Source organism: Notolepis coatsorum (genome assembly GCF_963971535.1).
Source record: "Notolepis coatsorum genome assembly, chromosome: 3".
Taxonomy (NCBI): domain Eukaryota; kingdom Metazoa; phylum Chordata; class Actinopteri; order Aulopiformes; family Paralepididae; genus Notolepis; species Notolepis coatsorum.
The window spans coordinates 195,660,833-195,682,907 of record NC_140167.1 but is presented as its reverse complement, the minus strand read 5'-3'; the positions used below and the strand labels follow the sequence as shown (position 1 = coordinate 195,682,907).

The following is a 22,075-nucleotide window of genomic DNA, read 5'->3' as shown; positions in this document are numbered from 1 at the left end:
AATAAATTTACATCAAATTCAAATAATTCAACAGCCGGGGATCAGTCAATTTATTTATTAAGAGCACATTATGGAAAAACTCAACCCGTGACTGCGAATGTTGGATGTCCTTGGCACTTCAAGAATATTATTTCATATCATTCCTGACAAGCATGAAACACAAGTATTGCCAATATCTTGCCATAAAGGTTAATTGGAAGTATGTTACCCACATCAGCTGTTCTTTTCCCCTGTAACAGTCCATCTTGCGTTGCTTCAAAAAATGCTACATGCACATGATTTCAAATGTAGGAGAGAAGTATCACTTGGGAATTCAGATGCGTGTGTGTGTACAGGTTGTTTATGCAAGAGAATCATAAAAACATACAGGTAACTGACAATGGAATTGCCTAGTGTCCAAATGGGGTGCTGGGCCGGGCCACCAGAACAGCCTCAATGTGCTTTAGCATAGATTCTACAATTGTCTGCAACAATACTGTAGAGATGTGGCCAAAAGAAAAAGGTTGTCTGCTAGAATTCTGGTGGTGGAATCGATACAGTATCGCTAAATGTATCATGATACTCAAGTGTATCGATATCTTCTTACACCCCTAACTAGGATGAACATGATCACTCAAGAATGCTCTCTGAAGGGAATAAGTGGCGAGATGTCAATTCCCCACTGTTGTGCAAGAACCACCTCAATATGTATATTTCTTTGCATATTTTATTTCCATTTTGGCACTTTTACAATTTTTAATATTAAAAACAGACTGATAGTTAAGTGATCAAAACCAGGAGAAATGAAAGAACCAAAAACCAATGAGGGTTTTCTGCAGGACTTTGTGCGTGGCAGTGCCTTCTAATCATCGTCAGAATCGGAGTCATATCCTCTCCCTCGGATAGTCTTCTTCTCCACCTTTGTGAACTTTGAAGCCGGCTTCTTGGTCAGTGTGGGGGGCTCCATTAGGTTACCGCTGGGGAGGAAAGAGACGACTGAGGATTACATGAAATAACAAAACAGTTGCTCAACTAGCACAGAATTCCCATGATGCTCATTAGGTGCATTTCTGCTTGCGTACATTCCACATCATTAGCGTTTGCAGACAGAGCGTCAGTGCTCTTGCTTGTATAACTGGCCAATCAGATTACCCCCTTTTGATACATGGCTGCCAAAAACCACTCATGATCAATGCCTCGTCAGGAAGTCTAATCTCTGAGATTTTTCACAGTTCAAGATTATCAAGGAATCTTGACATGCAGTTGTAACGTTATGAGCCTATGCAGTCTGGACACTGGGGATACCCACAAGTTGCCACACCCCCCGTATATCACTATATACAGCTTTCATGTCCATGTTTTACCTGTAGTTGATTACGTCTGAACAGCCAAGTCTCCATTCCAGCATCTCTGTAGGAAATTCGTCTGTATTTCCCAGGTCAGTGAAACCAACCACATAGTCCTTGGTTTTGCCATCTCTGACCAGAGCCAAGGTGGGAATGACCTTGATCCTCAGCCTCTCAGTCAGGAATGGGGCTTTCTCCACATTCAGCTTGATGAACTTGGTCTCAACGTGCTTCTTTGCCAGGATAGTCAGGTGCTTGTCAATAATTTTACATCTGCAAGAGGATGGAATGACTGCGTTAATCCTAATCTAAGTGGGTAACAATGACTTATAAAGCAACAGAGGAAAACAGTTGTCCAACTTGTCCTCTTCCTTAACATATTAAAAAGGTAAACTTATGTTTTATATTAAATAGTAAATAGATTGCATTCATATAGCGCTTTACAACTTGTCTCACATTCACTGACGGCGGAGGCAACCAAATCATCGGAAGGCGGAAGCAGTTAGGGGTTAAGTGTCTTGCTCAAGGACACTTCGACACGCTACCGGGAGGAGCCGGAATCTAACCGGGAACCATTCGATTACCAGACGCCCGCTCTACTTCCTGAGCTACTGTTGCCACTATTAAAAACTAAACTACATTCAAATCACATCAACAGTAGTGTATTAAATGGGTAAAGATACCTCTAATGGAAAGATATTAAAGACGAGTCAGATCTGCGCAGTTTTGACCACCGCCTTGCTTAAGCACATTGCATGATCTCACAGAACCAAGGCACTTGCAGTTTTGAGGACAAGGCGCTGCAGTTGCTCTTTATCAAGTGAAGAACCTCATGAATGATAGAAGACGACTGGCTATAGTCTGGGCAAACTGCCTGTTGGCTCAGAAAAGCCTTATGTTGCCACCCACAAGGAAATTAAAGAGAAGCCACTCCAGGGCTCGAGCTGAAGGACCCCCCGTAGTCCCGGGGCCAATAGAAACAAGATTAGGGAGGCTGTAAATACATTTTGGGAGAGTTGAAAAAAGAAAAGAAAAAACTAACCTTACAATGAATGGCGATGAAAATTAAACTGCACATTTGTATGTGCAGCACATACAGCTCTTATCAAACCTCCTTGACAACACACACACACACACGTTAGCTAGCCCTGCAAAATCCTGTCATACGGTACTGACAGAGTGATGCACAAAGGCGGGATACTGCAATTTCTTAATGTTACGTCAAGAAAATGCACAGCAGAGCCAGACCCTGGCCTGAACCGCCAGCCTCTCACCTCAAGACAACCGCAGTGTTTGTTAGCAGCCAACATTGCCATGATACACTGAGCTGGCGATAACGTTAGGTAATGTCAAAACCCTTGAAAACAAAGTATCCCTTCCAGCTTCCACAGATAACGTTAGCTGTGCAGCAGATTCAGGTGCAGACAACCTCTCACCTGAATAAAGAAAGAAAGGTTGAATAATCTGGCTCTCAAACTGCTGCTTTGGATCCGACCTGACTTTCTAGCACCTGAGTGCTATCACCTCGTGACAGACCTTGTGAAAGACATGGTCCTGCCATTGCCTTTGACCAAGGTACTGGCATTAGAACTGGAGTTGGTCCCCGGGCGCTGGACTATGGACGCCCGCTGGTCCTTAATAGTTAGGATGTCTTAAATGCAGAGGACAGAGATTCTAAATATGACTTGGTCATGCGATACATTTCCAATAAGTTGACATGGACCGGCCCAATGAACTTTCTCTTTATATAGACGTGTATATATAATATATATATTTATTTTTTATGATAAACGCTTGGCGTATATTTGGATGGAATTCAATATATATATATATATATATATTTTTTTTTAAATGACCTTGCTTACCTGAAAGCAGAATCTCTGTAGAAATGGCAGACCACGTTCTTGCTTCCTTTAACCTCCCCAAAAAAGTCCTTCTCACTGGGGATCTCTTTGTATTCTCCATGTCCTTTAGACATCCACTCCTTAAAAATATATATTCATGTTACAGTTCTAAATGTTAATCTCAAGTTATTTCCCCCTAGATGAGAAGCCCACTATCCTGAAGAGCTCAGTTGGACAGTACCTGCATGTCTGTATTCATGTTATGAGCTAGCCTTTATCAGACTAAACTTAGTCTGAAACAAGGTGCACTCATAACTAGGGATGTTCGATATTGTCGGCCTTAAAATGTAATATCGGAAATGATCGGTATCGGTTTTCAATATTTTTTTTTTTTTTACATTTAACCAACCTTTATTTACCCATGCAAGCAAGTAAGAACAAATTCTTATTTAATTTATTGTAAAAAGTATGCATAATGGTGTTTTTTTGGGGGGGAAACCCTGCATATATCGGTATCGGTTGATATCGGTATCGGAAATTAAGAGTTGGACAATTGGGTATATCGGATATCGGTAAAAAAAAAAAGCCAATATCGAACATCCCTACTCATAACCTTTCCTTGTGTAGCTACCTGACCTGCCTCTAATGCAAAGTGCAATCTCTCCTGCCCATAGAATTGATCTAGATTTAAGCTAATCAGTTAAGCGTTATCATGTACATTTGTCTTTGTAATGGGAGCCAACTTCGTGGTAATGGTAATGCGATAAACATTGCTGTACAAGTTGTTTTTACTAGGTGGGTGGAATTTGCCATTTGGCAAAAAAACTAGAATGTAGCTTAGGCTTCCAGTTGTGAAATGGGACCAGGCAGGTGTAAACCAGCTTGAGATACTGTTAACTGCCACACTCGCCTGCTTCTGTTTCTGTGATTTCTTCAGTGCATCCAGCCGCCTTTCCTTCAGTATTTCCAGCTCATCGTCATCCATGCGGTCCAGTTTACTCAACTCTGAATCCAGCTGCTCCTCCACCATCTTGGCTGATTGCAGCACCTGGTGCTCCAAAGCCTTCGCCATGATCTCCATCGACTGACTCGCCATTGTTAAGATAACTGGGAAGCTTTCTGGCCGTCGCTCTCAATACCTGTGTGGAAATAGACTAGACAAATTAGCTCTGATGTCAACTAGGAAATGGATAGCCAGCTAGCACAAAAAGGGCTCGTTAACGTCTTCAGCTAGGTATAGGCCTAGCTCAACAGTATAATAGTCATGTTAACCTGCTAGCAACAAAGCTCGTCAACAATAACGGCTGGTAGTCTTAACGGAATTCCTTAAATGTTTTTACTCCTATGAGCATTTTTGGGTAAAAGTTGAGAACCAGACTTTTTAGCATAATTCAGGTATGCCTTAAACCTTCTAATTTGCATAACAAAATGGCCAAATTAAAACGGAAATTCCAATAACTAACCAGGAAAGCAAAAATGACAAAGAAAGTGTCTATACATATGTTCTGAGGGTCAGATAATGTGATTAAAGACTAGTAATAATCAGTGGTAATCCTACTTTAAAAATATGCCAATTAGAAGCTGCCATTACAGAACTTTTTTTCTCCAATATCTCTAACTAGGCAAGCAACCATGAGTGTCTATACCTCTGTTTTGAGGGTCTGAGAATGTGATCAGTGATCAACCAGATGCTTAATTATGCAAATGACCTACCAATGAATTACACATTCCATGTAACAAACCCCAATATACTCCTTGATGCTTATTCAGGTATGCCGCATGACAGGGCAATATGCTATGTCAATACCTCCAAATGGCCATTGAACCACACTAACTATTGAGGTCATGGTTTTGAAGGAAGGATTTTAATTAATCTATAAAAAATAACAGTACCGAGTTGGTTGTAGTCTATAATGCGGTGTAATAGTTTGAGACATTTCTAAACGGTGCGATGAATACAAATAAGCAGATCTGTCAGTTCAAAACAGGTCTTAGTGATTCAATTATAACTAAGATGCCTCATCCTGGTGTCAGGTAGAATAAACTTTGTTGGACTAGAACATATTCATGCAAGAAGTTTGATTATTACTCGTGCTTTTGACATGCACAAACACATCGTAACACGGAATTGCGGCATTTGCATTGCTTATGGTCTTGGTCTCAATGACATCTTGCAGAACAGTATATGCCTTGATTGATTGAACTTTATTAACAGATTGCAGAATGGATACAATACAGTACGGCTCAATACACACAATTGTTAAGGGGATGCAGACCAGAGAAAGACTTTAGTCTTGTTGCACAAACAGTCTGTTTTTTTAATATGCACAATTGCACATTGATGTTGTTGCGTCATGGTAACGCCATCATCCACATAACCAGTCCAGAGTGATAACCATCATTATGCAATATTGCTTCGCGTACTGCAGCTAGTTTGCTAATTAGTTGTTACTACGACAGTGCCCACTTTGTCGGTGTGGCTGCATGTTGTGGCTAGGCCTTTATATTACAAGGTTAGTTCACAATACCTCCCTGTTGCGTAAGTGTCTAACATTAGCTAGCAACATAGAACTACGCACATATAAACGGCTAGCAAGCTAAAGGCTAACGTTAGGTTAGCTGCTAGCTAGTTGTTTTTCGACTTGTAAAAGAAACACTTCAGATCATGGAAGATAACACATAAATACGAGACGTCGTTAAAAATCCACCAACAATGGAACAATTAAGCCAAACCGTATTAGAACTAATGTTAGGTTAGGTACCTTTTACTGCTTTATTATTTATCAGAGATGCTCACCAACGAACGAACCGGTCAGAGCTGCAGACACACGGTTTTACGTAAGGAAGCGTCACTGACAGCGTAGTTATGACGAGAGAGAGACGCGTTATTTTTAAACCTAGCCGCATTTTTCGGAGACGCTCTCTAATTGGCCACTGACTGACGCTCTCTGATTGGCCACTGACATGTGCGCCCAATGGCGTGACGAGCTGTGTCTTTGCATGTTTCCGGGTCTAACAGCGTGCAAACTACCTAACGCCTAGCTCAAACAAGGGACTAAACACGGTTCGCAATTATTCCACATCAATGTGGAACGCCATACCCAAAGCTGTAAAGGAATGTGAATCACTACCCACTTTCAAAAACACTCTCAAAGAACACCTACGGAAGACTGCAATTCGAAACTGGCCCCTGTAAATGTCCTAACCCAACCCCCTCCAATGTACAGTAAATTACCAAGTATGGTTTTGTCAATGTACAATGTACAGTTTTGCTTGTACAGTTGTACAGTGTTCCCTACCCCCCCCCCACCCCTCCTACCCCCCCCCCCCCCCCCCAAACCCACCCAACCACCTCCAATGTACAGCCCCCACCCACCCACCCAACCCCACCTACCCAACCTCCTCCAATGTACAGTTTTTACGTCAAATGTATATACTCTCTTTTCTGGACTATTTTTGTATCACAAACAGTACTGTATTTGCAAATCTGGTATGTCATAGATGTAGCAGTACTGTATATCTGTATGTCATGTATGTCATATGTCCTGATGAATTGAAAATGGGGGACCCTGATGTAAACAAGACGAAAGTCTTTCTCTGGTCTGCATCCCCTTAACAATTGTGTGTATTGAGCTGTACTGTATTGTACCTATTCTGCAATCTGTTAATAATGTTTTCCATCAATCAAGACTTTGGTCATGTTTACATCAGGGTCACCCATTTTCAATTAATCATAACATACAGGTAGACAGTACTGTAACTTACATCTAGACATTTATGACATACCAGATCTACAATTATACAGTGGTATGATTATGAGTACAAAAAAGAGTCTAAAAAGAAAGTATACATTTGAGGGGGAAGAAACTGTACATTGGAGGTTGGGTAGGGGGGGGGGACTGTACATTGGAGGTGGTTTGGGGGGGGGGGGTAGGCGGGGGGGATAACTGTACATTGGAGGGGGTTGGGTTTGGACATTTACAGGGGCCAGTTTCGAATAGCAGTCTCCCGTAGGTGCTCTTTTAGAGTGGTTTTGAAAGTGGGTAGTGATTCACATTCCTTTACAGCTGTGGGTAGGGCCAGGGGTGTAGCTCCAGATTCTGGGCCCCATGAAAGAATGTATTTGTAGGCCCCCAGTGAATGCGAGCGCGCGTGGCCATTTTTTTATTGATGAAAACGCATAATATGGTTTTTACCTATACATTCGGATCAGCAGTTCAGCACCTGCACTGTTGGTGGGTGAGCCTAGTAAAGGATGTCGCATTGCGTTCATCTTCAATGAATGGACCAATGCAATAGTCTACCAAAGCCCCCCCTCTCTCTATATATATCTCACACACACACACACACACACACACACTTCAGAAACAAACATAGTATCAATGAGAGCATCAATAATACACCTGAGTGATGTCTAGTAAAAAAAAAAAAAAAAAAAACAATTTTATTTATTTTTTTGGGCCCCCCCCCAGTGCTGGGCCCTTGGAATCATCCTAAGCTACCCCCCCCCAGCTACGCCCCTGGGTAGGGCGTTCCACATTGATGTGGCATAATTGCAAAACGTGTTTAGTCCCTTGTTTGAGGCAAATCTGGGTTTAACATGATTTGTGGAGCTCCCTCTGGTGTTGTGGTCATGGTATTCACTGACCTTTGGGAAGTATTTTGACATGTTTATGGGTACCTTAGTGGTGTAGTGTATCTTGTAGACCAGACCCATTGCAAGTTGCTGTACTCTGTAGTCTACTCTAAGCCATCCTAGGTTGTCAAAATGGGCATGGGTAAGGTGGGTTCTAGGAGTAAGGTCAACCAGCTTGTTTTGTGATGTTTGTAATTTTGTTTTTAGCGCCTTTGAGGTGCTTTGGTACCATGCGGTAGTCGTAGTACCCTTGAATGAGTGCTCCTGCCAGAGTCTTCAGGGTATTCTTGTTTACCAGAGAAGAAATCCGGTACAAGAATCTAGTTTGTTTGTTTGACTTTTTTGATTACATTGGATGCCACTTTGTCACAGGAAAGATTTGCCTCTAGGATGGAACCCAGGTATGTAATTTCATCTTTCCCTGTGACAATATTGTCACCCACTGTAACTGAGAAGCCGTCGGTATTGCTGAGTTTGTTTTTTTAACTGAAGGTAATGGACTGTTTTACCCAGGTGCAGGGGCGGTTCTAGCATCAGACCCTAGAGCAGTAGCATAATTTCACTAAATGCCATGGTAAGGCAAGGGAGGGTGCTGGGGCGGGGGGGGGTAAAGGGGGTCCCCCCCCTTTTTTGTCAAATCAGTTGTGCAATAGTCAATTTTGGTGAGTTGTTTCTATATAATTCACTTATGACATTTAGGTAACATTAATGAACTACAGTATTAAGGAGACAACTACAGTATGTAAGTAGTAAACCTATTATTATAATTTTTTATTCCAGTCGATCATAATGATCATGATCATATTACGGAGCCCTCACTGCGTTCGAGAGAGAGAGAGAGAGAGGGAGAGGGAGAGAGAGACTCACATTTTCGTGACATTACACACACTTCTGCAGTCCCTCCCGCCGTCCCTCTCTCTCTCTCTATCTATCTCTCTCCCTCCCTCCCTCTCCTCGCTAGTTCTCTGCCTGTCAAACCCTGTTTGAGGAAGTGTCGGGTTACACTATGCCTACGTCCCCGACACACACGCAGTCAAGTTTGTGTATGTGTGTGTCCCCGACGAGGGATGGAGATGGCGCACACACATTACACACACTTCTGCAGTCCCTCCCGCCGTCCCTCTCTCTCTCTCCCTCTCACTCGTTCTCTGCCTGTGAAACCCCGTTTGAGTAAGTGTCGGGTTACACTGCACTACAACCATAGAGGGGGCGTTACTGCAGATCAATGCTATGTCGACGTCACAGAAACCGTCAAATCAGAACGTTCTATTATGACTTCATACTGTGACATCACAAATGTTCTAGAATGTTCTATTATGACATCATACTGTGACATCACAACGGAACATGTTTGAGTTCCATTTGAATAATATAAATAATATGTATGGTAAGGCTTTCCCCGAAGCCTGTTTTTGGGATTCAAACTTCGTCAGGGTTCTTCGAAAGGACGTTCGAACCTTCGTTTTTAATAATTTTTTTTAAAATTAAATAGTTTTATAAATTCTTTTTCTTTTTTATATCCTTAAACTAAATCCTCAATTTGAATAAAGTGATTCAAACTTCGCCAGGGTTTTTCGAACGGACGTTCGAACCTTCAATATTGTCTGATTCAATATTAACATTCGGTATTCAAGTAGAACAGCTAGCTAGCCGTTGTGGACACTCACCTTTCCACAGCAAAACGGTATAGGCAAGGCACCTTGGTTGAGAAATGCAGGCTTCAATCTATGTTGTTTAGTCTATCTGTTCAGTACTGTTCAGTACTGTTCAAAGATGCAAATGAGAACTTCTGAGAGAATTGTTGAATATAGAACACAAATGTTCTAGAATGTTTGATTATGACATCATACTGTGACATCACAAATGTTCTAAATAAATAATAATGTTTGGTAAAGCCGAAGCCTGTTTTTGGGATTCAAACTTCGTCAGGGTTCTTCGAACGGATGTTCGAACCTTCGTTTTTAATTAAAAAATATTAAAAAAAAAAGAATTATAATCTTTATTTTTTTATATATATATATATATATATATCCTCAAACTAATTCCTCAATTTGAATAAAGTGATTAAAACTTCGTCAGGGTAGAGGCGGTCAGGTGGCGTAGCGGAGATTGCGCTCGTCACCAATGCAAGAGGCTGCGGTCTCGACTCCCGGAGTCAGCATTGCCTTGGCTTGGGCTGATCGTCATACTAACTCGTTTGGCTGAGTTAGAGGGAGGGAAGTCTGGCGTTGTGGACAGCGACGCCTACAGGTCAGGCCTGGGCGCCTGCTCAGCGGAGGCAGGACTTGATGAAAGCAGCGTGACCTCCCACGTATTACGCTTCACCAATGAGAGTCCTCGCTGCCAGGTGAAAAAAGAGTAACTGGCTGTCGCCGCGCGTGTCGGAGGAAGCGTGCGGATGACTTCAGGGTTCCCTTGTACCGACCAGTAGGAGAACATGTGCACAACAACCAGGCAGGGGAGGGGGGGAATTGGCACAACGACTAAATTGGGACGGGGAGAAAAACAGAGAAAATCGGAGAAAGAGAGGATTAAAAAAATAACTTCGTCAGGGTTTTTAGAACGGACGTTTGAACCTTCGTTTTTAAATAAACAATTTAAATAAAAAAAATAATTCAATTTTTTTTTATAAATTCTTTTTATATATATATATCCTCAAACTAAATCCTCAATTTGAATAAAGTGATTAATCTGATTAAATTAGTATTTTTTCTTTTATTATTTTGTTAGTGATGTAATCAAAAATAACACTTGGAACAAAAAAAAACAATAATATACGATTGGTAAACACTGCACCAAAACACTTAAAAGAAAACTGGATGAATTATTATAATAATATGTGGTTGGCACTTCTTTATCGTTGCTATTGTAGATAACTGTGGCAATTCTAGAGTTAATACATGTAAAAAAAAATTATTAATTGAAAACATTATTGAGGAGATAATGTGTATATCTGTGTTTTAACTTTGTGTACACACTTACCGCCCATAATCGGAGTAGGTATGCGTTACTCATAAATTGTTTCTGATTGGGGAGAAGTCTTGGTTTTGGGGAGAGTAATACTTAGGGTTTCCAACCTGCTCTACTTCTAGAAACAAAACAGTGAACAAAATGTGTATTTTAGCAGCTTTAGGGGCTACAGGCGTGTAGTTCACCAGTTTGATAAGAATCTATTATTTGGGAAACAGAAAATACTCTGTTACACTATAACCACTTGTAGGGCTGGGCGATATGGCAAAAAATTATATCGCGATAACGATATTGATAACAATATCATATCACGCGATATCCATAATTATCAATATTGTTATAAGTATTAAAAAAAATATATATATATTTTTTTTTAAACAACAGATGTATGTTTATTTTGCAGCAATTCTTTGTCGTTGCCGCCATCTTTAGTGTTACAGCCCCTCACACTCCAGTTCTCAGGCTGCAGCTGGTTTGAAAGCAAAAGTAAACAGGCTTCTCTGCTGGCTGTGGCACCAGGGGAGTTGAACAGTTCTGGCTCTGCTAGTTTCTTTTCTATCTTTTGACGCTTTTTTGGTGGACAAACCACTGCACATGTGCACCGTGACTCGTGACTGGAGACTAGCTCTGCTAGCACACATAGCCTACTGTGTACAGACGGTTTCAAACTGTATTTTACATTAGAAAGCAAACAAAATAAATGGACAAGAGAAAAATAAATCTCAATTTGGTCAGTATTGTCATTTGGACAAGCAAAGCCATTACTTTAAGTTGCAGGCAAGAAAGACAAGTCTGTCCACTGTCTCTGGGTTTAACAAAAAAATAAATAAAAATCCGATATTTTTTTCCCCGATATCGATTATTAACACCATGATCGCCGGGGACGAGTTAAGACGTCATTCCTAGCCATGCTCATTCTGCCGAAGACGCCGTAACTCGTCTTTGATGTCAATATTTCAAAAATCTGTGATCGAAATCATATTTCCCCTCCGGAGCCCTGAGATGTACTGGTGAGCTCCACTCAACTGTCTAACGGTTCGAGAGCGCCATCTGGTGGCCGATCGGCAGATGAGGGAGGGGCGCGCCAAACAGGAAGTGCTCATCCATATGTGCTCCGGGCACTCGCGATCGGTAGCCGGACTCCATCTCAACACACTGGATGATCAATCGCTCGCCCTAACTCAATAAACAACGTTATTTGGACGTATATAGTATTATACAACCTGGAAATGGTTCATCAGGATCAACATCCCATAATCGAAAACGGTCTACTCCACGCTGATCGTCCAACGGCGCGAGGAACATACGGTAAGATTCAGCGTTATTTTCTAACGTATTCCATATAAACTGCTATGATGAACATATGACCCACTCTGGATGAATCATCTAACGCTGCCCACGGAATTATAAACGATCCCCCGCCCATCCGGTCATCATCAGATCATACGTAGATCATTCTAGAAGTACGTCCAGTTGAAATTTTTCATCTCGCGCCGATTGCTATCAAACTGTATTTCATCATCAATATAATGCATTTGGAGCTATAAATCAAGTTCTGGATAAAGCTGCAGAAAACGATAAAAACATACTTATACCATATTTTAGTATGAATATGTGAATGAAAAAGTTTAACGTTGCTACACCCTGAACAATACATATAGGACATTGAATGGGCCATAATAATGGCAATTTAGCAATAGAATTAAAAAAGTTATAGCCCTGCAAAGAAGGGGAACTTCTCCATAGACAAATAGAGCTGGCAAGGGATGGTAAATTATGAATTTAACCCATGGCGATCAAAGTGTTAAAATATATCGCGATAATTATCGTTGTCGTTATATCGCCCAGCCCTAACCACTTGAATGTGTAAACACCATGTCTCATGCCTCACCATAGTGTGAACAATATGTATATATACCATCTTATATATATTTACATATTGTTTTAAAAGGCATTTTTTTTGGTCTCATGAATGTTTTACAAAGGTGTGAGAGAGAGAGAGGGAGAGAGAGAGACAAACAGACACGATATAGACAGACAAATGATCAACCATATATCCTTTGCTATTTTAAGCTTGTTCTGGAAGAAATTACTATGAGTGTCAACCTTTAGTAAAGTCCTGTCTTTAGTTATCCTAAATAAATCTTATACAATTGATATCTTAATCATAACTTATTAACCTTAGTTGTATAGTGCATAATGAAACGTTTGTCAATCTGTATTGTTCTAGAGAAAGAATGGACATTCATTCAAGTCAAAGTTAATTTATCATGGATGATTCCATCATTCCAAGCTGTTGAGAGAGAGAGAGAGAGAGACACACACAGACAGAGAGAGAGACACACAGACAGAGAGAGAGAGACACAGACAGAGAGAGAGAGACACACAGACAGAGAGAGAGAGAGAGAGAGAGAGAGAGAGAGAGAGAGAGAGAGACCTGGAAAGCGAACAGGCTCTTGGAATGGGTGTCTGGGAGGAAGTTGGGGGTCTTTCGATGTTGATTAAACGGCAAGCAACTAATGTCATGGGTGCAAAATTAAAGGACAATAAATCTAATCTAACTGAAATTGTGTAGCACAGACCTTTCTATGGATCAAAACCTCAATACTATTATGGTGTAGTTAATACTTCATGTATCCTTAATCCCTAGGCTAATGAGGCACTAAGATGTTAGTAAAAAAAAAAGAACGTATGCCAATGACAGGAAGTAACGGTATATATGTGTGCGTGCACTATGCACGAGTGCACATCTAGGGGCGGGGTGTAGATTTTGTCTCCCTGATGTTGACTCCTTAGCCACAGCCTTGGGTTGTTTAATACCGGCCGCTGTGTGGGCCGGTGCGTGGGCCGGTGTGTGGGCTGGTGCGTCTGAATGTCCCGGGCTGAATTTGTGTCCCAGTCCGCCCCTGTATCCATCTATGGGAAAAAGACATTTCCAGTGAGTGAAGGTTTGTTCAAATCATGAGGGAACAAAATACTATTTTGAGGCCACAAAATATTATTTTTAAGCCTCAAATTGATTAATTTGAGGGAACAAAATACTTGAGGTAACTATTTTGAGGCCACAAAATATTTTTCTATTTTGAAGCCACAAAATATTATTTTGAGGCCCAAAATTGAGTAATTTGAGGTAACTAAATACATTTTGAGGTAACAAAATACTATTTTGAGGCCACAACATATTTTTTTCATTTTGCGTGGCAGCAATAAGCCTTTGTAGCAAGCAGATTAGCTGGGCTAGCTAGCTAACATTAGCTGAACTGACATTAGCTTGATAGCTAACTAGCGAATAGCATCAGCTAGCTAACATTAGCTAATGTTCTTTGACACTATTATTACAACTAGGCATGCGTTGCTGATTGGCTGACTGGCTGCACGGTGTTTTAATGACGCCCCGCGCATGCGCATTAATTTTCCCTCGCGTTTGCAGACTAAAGACAATGCCTAATTGCCTCTACGATTTCATTCACAAGTTGTGTGAATGTATCTGAGAACGTATTTGAACACACTTGACGACCTGAGCTATTGTTATGCAAGGTAGCCAGGTGGGTACTTAGCGAGTTGGCGCATCAGTCGAGTGCAGCGCATTCCTCAGGTTTGGTGTGAACGATGGTCTGACTCAGGCAGAGCACCGTTCACACCAAACCTGTGAATGTGATTGCCATGAATTGTTATGCTTATGCAAGGTAGCCAGGTACACGCGACGAGTCGAGTGCAGCGCGTTCTTGCGTGCACGCGCGCACATCCGTGCATGTGCATGCACGCGCTTCTGCTCACAAAAGCTTGGTTGCCCGGCGTGCAACCCCGTCCCATGAGCAACGCACCTCTGATTACACCGACACCATGGAACTAATGACCAATTTGACAACGTTCTCTGTCAGAATAGTCAGTCATTTTATATAGTGCTAGCTAACGTTTCAACATACTTGTCTTGTTGCCCATCAGCACTGGCAAATGCACTATTACTAAACTAGTTACAGTAGGTAGCTAGCTACATCTGCTTCCACGTCTTGTGTTGAATGTCGGACTGGGACTTGACATTACCAACATCTTTGAATTCAATTATTATTATTATTTTTATATAGTTGACCAATGAGGTCAACAGGCTACTACCGGCAATCCATGTCTGTAATAATAATAATAATACAACAAGAATAAAACATAATAAAATGTAATTACAAAAAAATGTAAATAATAATTTAATTTTTTATCTTAGGGGGGCTAATATTACATCAGCTTCAGCCCCCCTAAAAAGGGTCTAGAACCGCCACTGCCCAGGTGTAATGATAGTTTGTTATCAGCGAGCCATGGTGCAGATTCTGAGCTGGGTTTTTTTTCAACCTGTAACTTGTTCTTGTTTCATGCATAAAAAAAACATTTGACACAGGAAATATTACTGTATAGTTTATTTAATAAGTAGGGTATTTCGACTTGGTCCTCAATTTATTTAGGTAAATGGCTTGGAGTGGTGATTACTAGTAGATGACCTTAGATGAGGGTAAGACTGCTGACTTTGGACAAGTTCTACTAAAGTGAAATATCCCTTAATGTCTGCAATGCAAATTGTTTGGGGTTCGTCTTGGATGTGATACTTGTAATTGGCTAATTTAATGTAATACATTTCTTATAAAAGGAGATGTACTCTAACTCATCATGGTAACACGTTACTGCTTTTGGCAGAAGAGTATGACTATTATGGCAGCAATGCATACTACAATATATAGATCTTTTCAACTTGACAGATGTGACACTATATAGTTCTTTTCAACTTCCAGATGTGACTCAAAACACTAACAAAGTCTTTTAGCAGTTAAAGCAGAGTTTAAAGTTTATTATCAAGTTTTAGAAAACATACAAATGACGTCACAGCTTCAGGTCTTCAGGCACAGGTCAATTGTGATAAGACCAATGACCAATGAACTCCGGGCCATTCCCTTCTGAAAAGATATGGCAAGATAAGAGAAGCAAGCTCCTGAAGATGATTTTGAGTATTAACATGGTTCTGAATTACATTCATTTCACCAGAGTTCAAAATGTTACACATTGATTGATCTGGTTTCCATACAAAGTTGTAATTTTGAACAGCCTTCTCACCCACAGATTCTGAATTCTGTGATGAAAGATTCTGTCTCGTCCGATGTCTGAACAGCGGCAGACAACTGAAATATTGATGTCACAAAAAGTTAACAGTTTAGCTGTTCCTATGTAAATCCAGTGGGATATGTAATACAGGGGGCATGGTGGGAAAGACACTTTAGATGCGGATGTTATATGAAATGTTGCATGCCCACGCTGGGGGGGGGGGTACCACTTTCTTTTTTTAACCTATCATTTGCATAGGCTCATTGATTGCCATGACCCCTCTACTGATGGGAAACCAACTACAAACTCCCTGGTTACATGTTAAGTGCTTTGGTCAGCTTCTAATGTCCATATCTCTGTTCTGTTCTTGACTTATTGTTATGTTTTCTTCTTGACTTGTTTAAAGAAGATCTGTACGGCCCATGGGGACATTAACGTGTGTTGTCGGGCCCTATAAATAAATTTGATTTGATTTGATTTGATTTATCTACACACTTTGAGTGAAGAGATCAATAACTAATGACAGTTACTAAGAATATACTACTTGTAAACAATAACATGAGGAGAAACCCTCTACATACACGTTTTGCTTTCAAACTTTAACAAGAATCTTTGAAAACTTTTTTTTTTAACATGCTATAACAACGTTTGGCACTTTTCGCAGAAGATAAAGGGGGGGGGGATGCTGCTTTTTGGCGACATGGCAGTGTGCAGATACCTCACAGGCCAATATGCTCAAGTGGAGCAAGAGAAAAACAGATTTTAACATTTTTGAAAATAAATCAGAATTTTCTCTTTCCATTTCTGGAAATCTTACAATTTTGTATATGGGGTAATGAATTCCAAACCCACTAAGCAATCACATTTAAATCACAGGTGGGAGTGAGCCTAGTTAATCATTATTACTAAAAACCCATTGTATACCAAGACTCGACTTAAATCATGTAAATGAATACAAATGAGAGTAATGGCTATGTGACAAGACTACCGTATTCAAAACTGGGTCTTGCAAAGAGAAACCACCAGTCAGAAAAATACCCCTCCCCTCCCCTCCCCTCCCCTCCCCTGGCCAACAGAGATTTAGACTTACGAAGACTCAGGCAGGGCTAATAACTGCTTGCACACTGGCTGAAGAAAAAAGCTGTACAGCCTTTTATAAAATTTTAACAATTTTTGTAAAAACAAAAACTTGGCAATGTTTGAAATGGAGGCTTCTGTAACTGAATTTCCGCAATGTTGATTCTCATTGCTCTCTGGATTTAATGAGGTCTGTGTGTGTTTTTCCTGTACAGTAGGAAGGTTCCAGCCCCTCCCCGTCTGCATTTCTTGCCCGTCGAGAAGAGGGCACAGGGAATGTTGTGAAGCCGGCACGAAACACTGTCCTTCCTGTGTCTCGCATCACTGTCTCATACTATGCGGTGTCTTCAGTAGAATTAATAGGATTGTGTTCATGTCAGTCTCAGGACGCAGCGGCGAACCTTCTGCTCTGCGATGTCCTAGCGGAAGAGGCAGGTTCGGCTGCGGTTAGGAGAATGCGCAAATGAAAATATACAGCTGTTTTCCACCCCCCCCCCCCCCCCCCCCCGCACACACATTTTGGTGCAGCGACGCTTAAACGTGTAGTCGTTCCCTCGCTGCGATATTATTACCATACCCCAGAACTCTCCATGTCGCAATAACTCCTTTGACAGACGAGCCGACAACAGGAGTGTTGATGTGATGAAGAAAAGACAGTGAATGTGGGCGAGGGGGACGACTTCTCCTCTCATGCCATCTTCAGGGTGCTGCCGTACGCCTGCTGCACGACAACCTGCACGTTATCCAGGATGAAGTCAAAGGCCATACTCCACACCGACTCCACTGACTGCTGCATGAGCCTGCAATGACGGACACAAATTAATTAGCATCTTAAAAAAAAAGGGACCAAGGGAGAACATTTGTTTTCATAAAGTTGGGAATAAATGTCCCTTGGCTACTGCACCTTTTCATGTATTTGATGATCAGATCCAGCTTCTCCAGGTCTTTGTCCTCAATCAGATCAGTGCAGTATTTCACCACCTGTAGAATGTCCTCCTCCATGGGTTCTGAGAGGAAGAGAAGAGAGTAAGCTTTTATTTTTTTGATCCACTTTTTCTCCTCTTTTTCTATTTTCCTCCCATCCCAATTCCATTGTGCCAATTATTCCCTCCCCTGTCTTGAACGTTGCTCGCATATGCCCCCCACTGGCCGGTTGTAGGGAGGATAGAAGCCTTGTCACATCTTTTCACCTGCCAGCGCGGACTCTCATTGGCGAGGTGTAACGTGTGGGAGGCTCACACTACCCTCGCCATTTCCTGTCTCTGCTGTGCAGGCGTCCCCAACCGACCTGTAGGAGTAGCTGTCCACAACGTCCAGATTACCACCCATCGACTTCCACCCTCTAACTCTGCCAATTGAGTTAGTATGACGGCTGGCCCAAGCCGGAGGCAACGCAGACAGCCGGAGTCGAACCCAGTGTCTCTTGCGTTGGTGACAAGTGCAACTGCGCCACCCAGAAGAGAGTAAGCTTGTGACCACTGCTGTCCCTGTTGTCAACAACACCATTCCAGGTGTGAAACTCCTTGTTCACCTAAATACATTTTTAAGGACTAAGTTTAAATAGCATGCTTATTAAATAAACTATACAGTAATATTTTCTGTATCAGTGTCAAATGTACTTTTTTATTTATGATCTTATTGAAATCTGCAGAACTGTAGTTTGTTCATACTTCAGAAATATGATATACCAGGTCACCAAAATGAAAATGGAAGAGTGCTGAAACTTGACAAGTTCAGATTTATTTCAAAACCCCAGCCACCCATCCGATACACATCATAGATAAGGGCAGGGCAGGGCAGGGCAGGGCAGGGCAGGGCAGGGCCTATGACTACCTGAAATGGTGGTGACCCATTCTCTTAGCAGGGTTCTGATGTCCGTCAGGTCACAGGCCCCTGCCAGCGCGGGAGCAGGCCGGGGGATGAATTTACACAGAGTCACCGGGATGTCCTCTTTTAGGGAAGAGGTAGAGGGACCGTTTTCAGTCTGACAAGAGGGTAGAAATGGGGGGAAAGCAGAGCATGGTCAGTTTAGTCAAGGTCCACACCACCCTGAATAGCTAAATATTATGGGTGTAACAATCTCAATACAGAATCGGAAATTCAATAGAGTGTTTAAACTACCGTATTGACAAATCTTTCTAAAATTTTTCCACTTTGTTGTCTAAAGGCATTTGCCTGCATCCCATCACTGTGGGAGGGATGGGTAGGCTATGCACACACACAAGTATTATTCTTGGCTAAACCAAGCTGCGTAGTATATATGATTAGAGCTCTGTAGTATGAATAAATTCTAACGCAATAAAGAATCCAAAAATCGAACGGTGACCTCAAAATCGCATTGAATCTGAAAATGTGTGCATCATTACACCCCTACTGCTGGGGTGATCACCTTCAGTCCGTTGACCATGTCCCTGGATCTTAGAGTGGCTTTAGCCGGGCTGCTTCCCATGCGAGGCCTCTTCAGAGGGGACGGGCCCTTCTTCACCGGGCTCCCTGCGTTCTTCCTCTTGTGGTGCCTCTTCACCCGACCGACGCCGACCCCGACTCCAGACTGCTTCAGCAGCAGGAGAGGATTCTTTTGCTCCACTGAAGTGCGGGAGAAAATGAGAATATAATAATAAAACTTTTATAGCACTTTTCATACAGAGGTTGCAGTTCAAAGTGCTTCACAACAGTAAAAAATACAGGCATGAGCGAGCATAGCAAGGTATGGTAAATCAGTGTTTCACATTAGGATCTAGCATCCTAATAGGCTCTCTGTTTACAGTTTTCAGTAATACAAATAATAAAATAGTTTAAAATGATTAAGTTTAAAAGTAGTCTAGAAATTATAAAATAGAACGGGATGGAGAAACATTTCAATTGTTCTATTATTCAATAATTTCAGTTTGTACAGATAGGAGTTTGAGCCCCGTTTGCAGTGCATTGGTTTGTGTGGCTAACTAGTCAGAGCTAGAGTGAATAACCGCATGGATTGTGCCAAGAAAGGACTCTACCAATCAACAACATCAGTGGTGAGTAACAAATAGGACTAGGGTTCCAAAAATCTGAACTATTCTTTAAGAAAATGGACACGTCAATGGGAAGGGAAATGCACTTACCATCTTCTCCTTCGAGTCAAGACAAGATAGATACCAATTCCCTCTGTGTGTTCAGTAGAAAGCTATCCGGATGCAAGCTAGCCTAGCTTAGCACAAATTAATGGAAGCGGATACGGACCACTAGCTGTTGGCCAAAAACACAGCTCCCGAGAAGACGGTAAGCACATTTCCCATAATGTTGTTCCTGTAAGAGTACAGTGCAATGACGCTTTCCAGCAAACTCTTTGGTTGCGTTGTAGGACCTACACATGATCCTCTGTTGTACAGTCTCCCTGCGGCTGTAGGCAGAGCGCAGTTCATCTTGGAGCTCCTGGGGCAGAGCAGCAAACACATCCGGGTCAACCTGCAGCCAGAGAGGAAGAGATGAAGCTATAACCCAATTGCTTTGAGATTTCAATAACAAAATATTTTTCATTAAGAAATGATCAGCAAAATCCCTGATTTGGGATCAGCAGTTGGTCTGAGGGAAAGTTTTTTTTGTTGTGTGCTGTTGAAGCTTTCTAAATTAACTAAATTTGCAGTAGTCAACTTCGGAGAAATTAACGAGAGTTTACCTGCCCAGCAGAAATAGAGCAAGCTCTATCACTTTTCAAGGCCATTCAAGATATTTATTTGTCTTGTTACACCATACAATGAAAATCTTACTTAGTCCCCCCCTTTACGCAGAATCACAAAATATAGACTAGAATTAAAATATTAAGAAAAAGTCTAATGCTCAAAATAAAGAATCTTAAAAAAGATAAAGTATAAAAAGTATTCCACATTCAGTTCACAGTGTAGTTGTAGGATATAAAGTGCACTATGCATTGCTGAAAATAATGGTAGTGGAGGTGACCGTGAAGTCACAGCAGCAGTTAAGAGTGTCTGTGTAGCGTTCACAGTTCAATCAGTAAGTGATGTGGGGCGACAGTGGCTCGGGAGGTAGAGCAGTCGTCTGGTAATCCAGAGGTTCCCGGTTCGATTCACACTCCTCCCGGGCAGCGTGTCGAAGTGTCCTTGAGCAAGACACTTACTAACCCCTAACTGCTCCCGATGAGCAGGTCGGCACCTTGCATGGTTGCCTCCGCCGTCAGTGTGTGAGTGAATGGGTAAAATGCGAGGAACAAATTGTAAAGCGCTTTGGATAAAAGCACTATATAAATGCAGTCCATTTAACATCCATTTGATGTGGGGGGGGGGGCTTGTTATGTTGTTCATAAGCCTGATGGCCTGTGGGTACAACTGTTTGTTAGTCTCATGGTCCTGGATTTCAGACTCCTGATGCATCTGCCTGATGGCAGGAGACAGAGTGAAGAGTTGATGTTGTGTGGTGTTCTGTCCCTGATGATGTTGTGTCCTGTCCCTGGTGATGTGGTGTGTTCCGTCCATGATGATGTTGTGTGGTCTCCTGGTGACTCTGGTGGAATGTCCTGAAGTGAGGGTAAGGCTGCTCCTGAGATGGATTGTGAATAAATGTCCTGAAGTGACTGCCCCCGAGATGGACAAGTTCCGCCACCTCTCTTCTGTACGCCGCCTCAACAGACTGTAGAATCATCCGTGAACTTGACCATGCACAAGCAACAAAGGCTTTCCACAGACTCCCAGAGGCACATGCAGCTTTAAGCTGAAATTAATTTCTATTTTAAATAAAATTCCCAGCGATCGGCAGCAGGTTTTGTACATAGTGTGCACTTTTTGATGAGAAACACAGTGGTCTTAGTTTTGCTTGGCAGCTTAAAGCTGCTGGTGCCTCTGGGAGTCTGTGGGAAACCTTTGCCGCTGCATGGGCTTGGAAAGTGACAGAGCTTTCTATATTTCTGCTGGGCTAGTAAACTCACTCTTGCTCATTTCTCCAAAGTTGACTACTGCAGCTTAATGGATCATTTTAACAGCCATAAATCCACGGTTTACAGAAGCATATGCACAAACTGACCACTGTTAGTGGTTAAGAGTTTTTTTTGGAGAGGTGTTAATAGAGGGGCTTTTGGAGAGGTGTTAATAGTGGAGATAGAGGGGCTTTTGGAAAGGAAGGTGTTAATAGTGTAAATAGAGAGCTTTTGG

General features: G+C 41.8%; 2 protein-coding genes across 3 annotated transcripts in view; both read right to left on the bottom strand.

Moving 5' to 3' along the window:
- Positions 1 to 40: 40 nt before the first annotated feature.
- LOC311225264 (thioredoxin domain-containing protein 9-like) lies at positions 41 to 6,020 on the bottom strand. 2 transcript variants are annotated; one of them, XM_084310483.1, is made up of 5 exons: positions 5,932 to 6,020; positions 4,080 to 4,308; positions 3,191 to 3,309; positions 1,344 to 1,598; positions 41 to 956 (listed from the first exon to the last, which is right to left on the bottom strand). In XM_084310483.1, exons 2-5 carry the CDS (start codon positions 4,263 to 4,265, stop codon positions 842 to 844), a joined length of 675 nt encoding a protein of 224 aa, XP_084166609.1. In that variant the 5' UTR covers positions 4,266 to 4,308; positions 5,932 to 6,020; the 3' UTR covers positions 41 to 841. The 2 variants fall into 2 exon arrangements, with proteins under 2 accessions (XP_084166609.1, XP_084166610.1); XM_084310484.1 differs by having other exon boundaries at positions 5,967 to 6,007.
- Positions 6,021 to 17,443: 11,423 nt separating this feature from the next.
- Positions 17,444 to 22,075, bottom strand: part of rev1 (REV1 DNA directed polymerase) — a 59,180-nt gene continuing 54,548 nt past the window's right edge. Inside the window, exons 18-22 of the mRNA XM_084309610.1 lie at positions 20,282 to 20,378; positions 19,324 to 19,520; positions 18,768 to 18,918; positions 17,839 to 17,941; positions 17,444 to 17,734 (exon numbers count right to left, since the gene is read on the bottom strand). Of these exons, the coding sequence (XP_084165736.1) occupies positions 17,623 to 17,734; positions 17,839 to 17,941; positions 18,768 to 18,918; positions 19,324 to 19,520; positions 20,282 to 20,378 (660 nt within the window). The 3' untranslated portion in view covers positions 17,444 to 17,622. The remainder of the gene's footprint in view (positions 17,735 to 17,838; positions 17,942 to 18,767; positions 18,919 to 19,323; positions 19,521 to 20,281; positions 20,379 to 22,075) is intronic.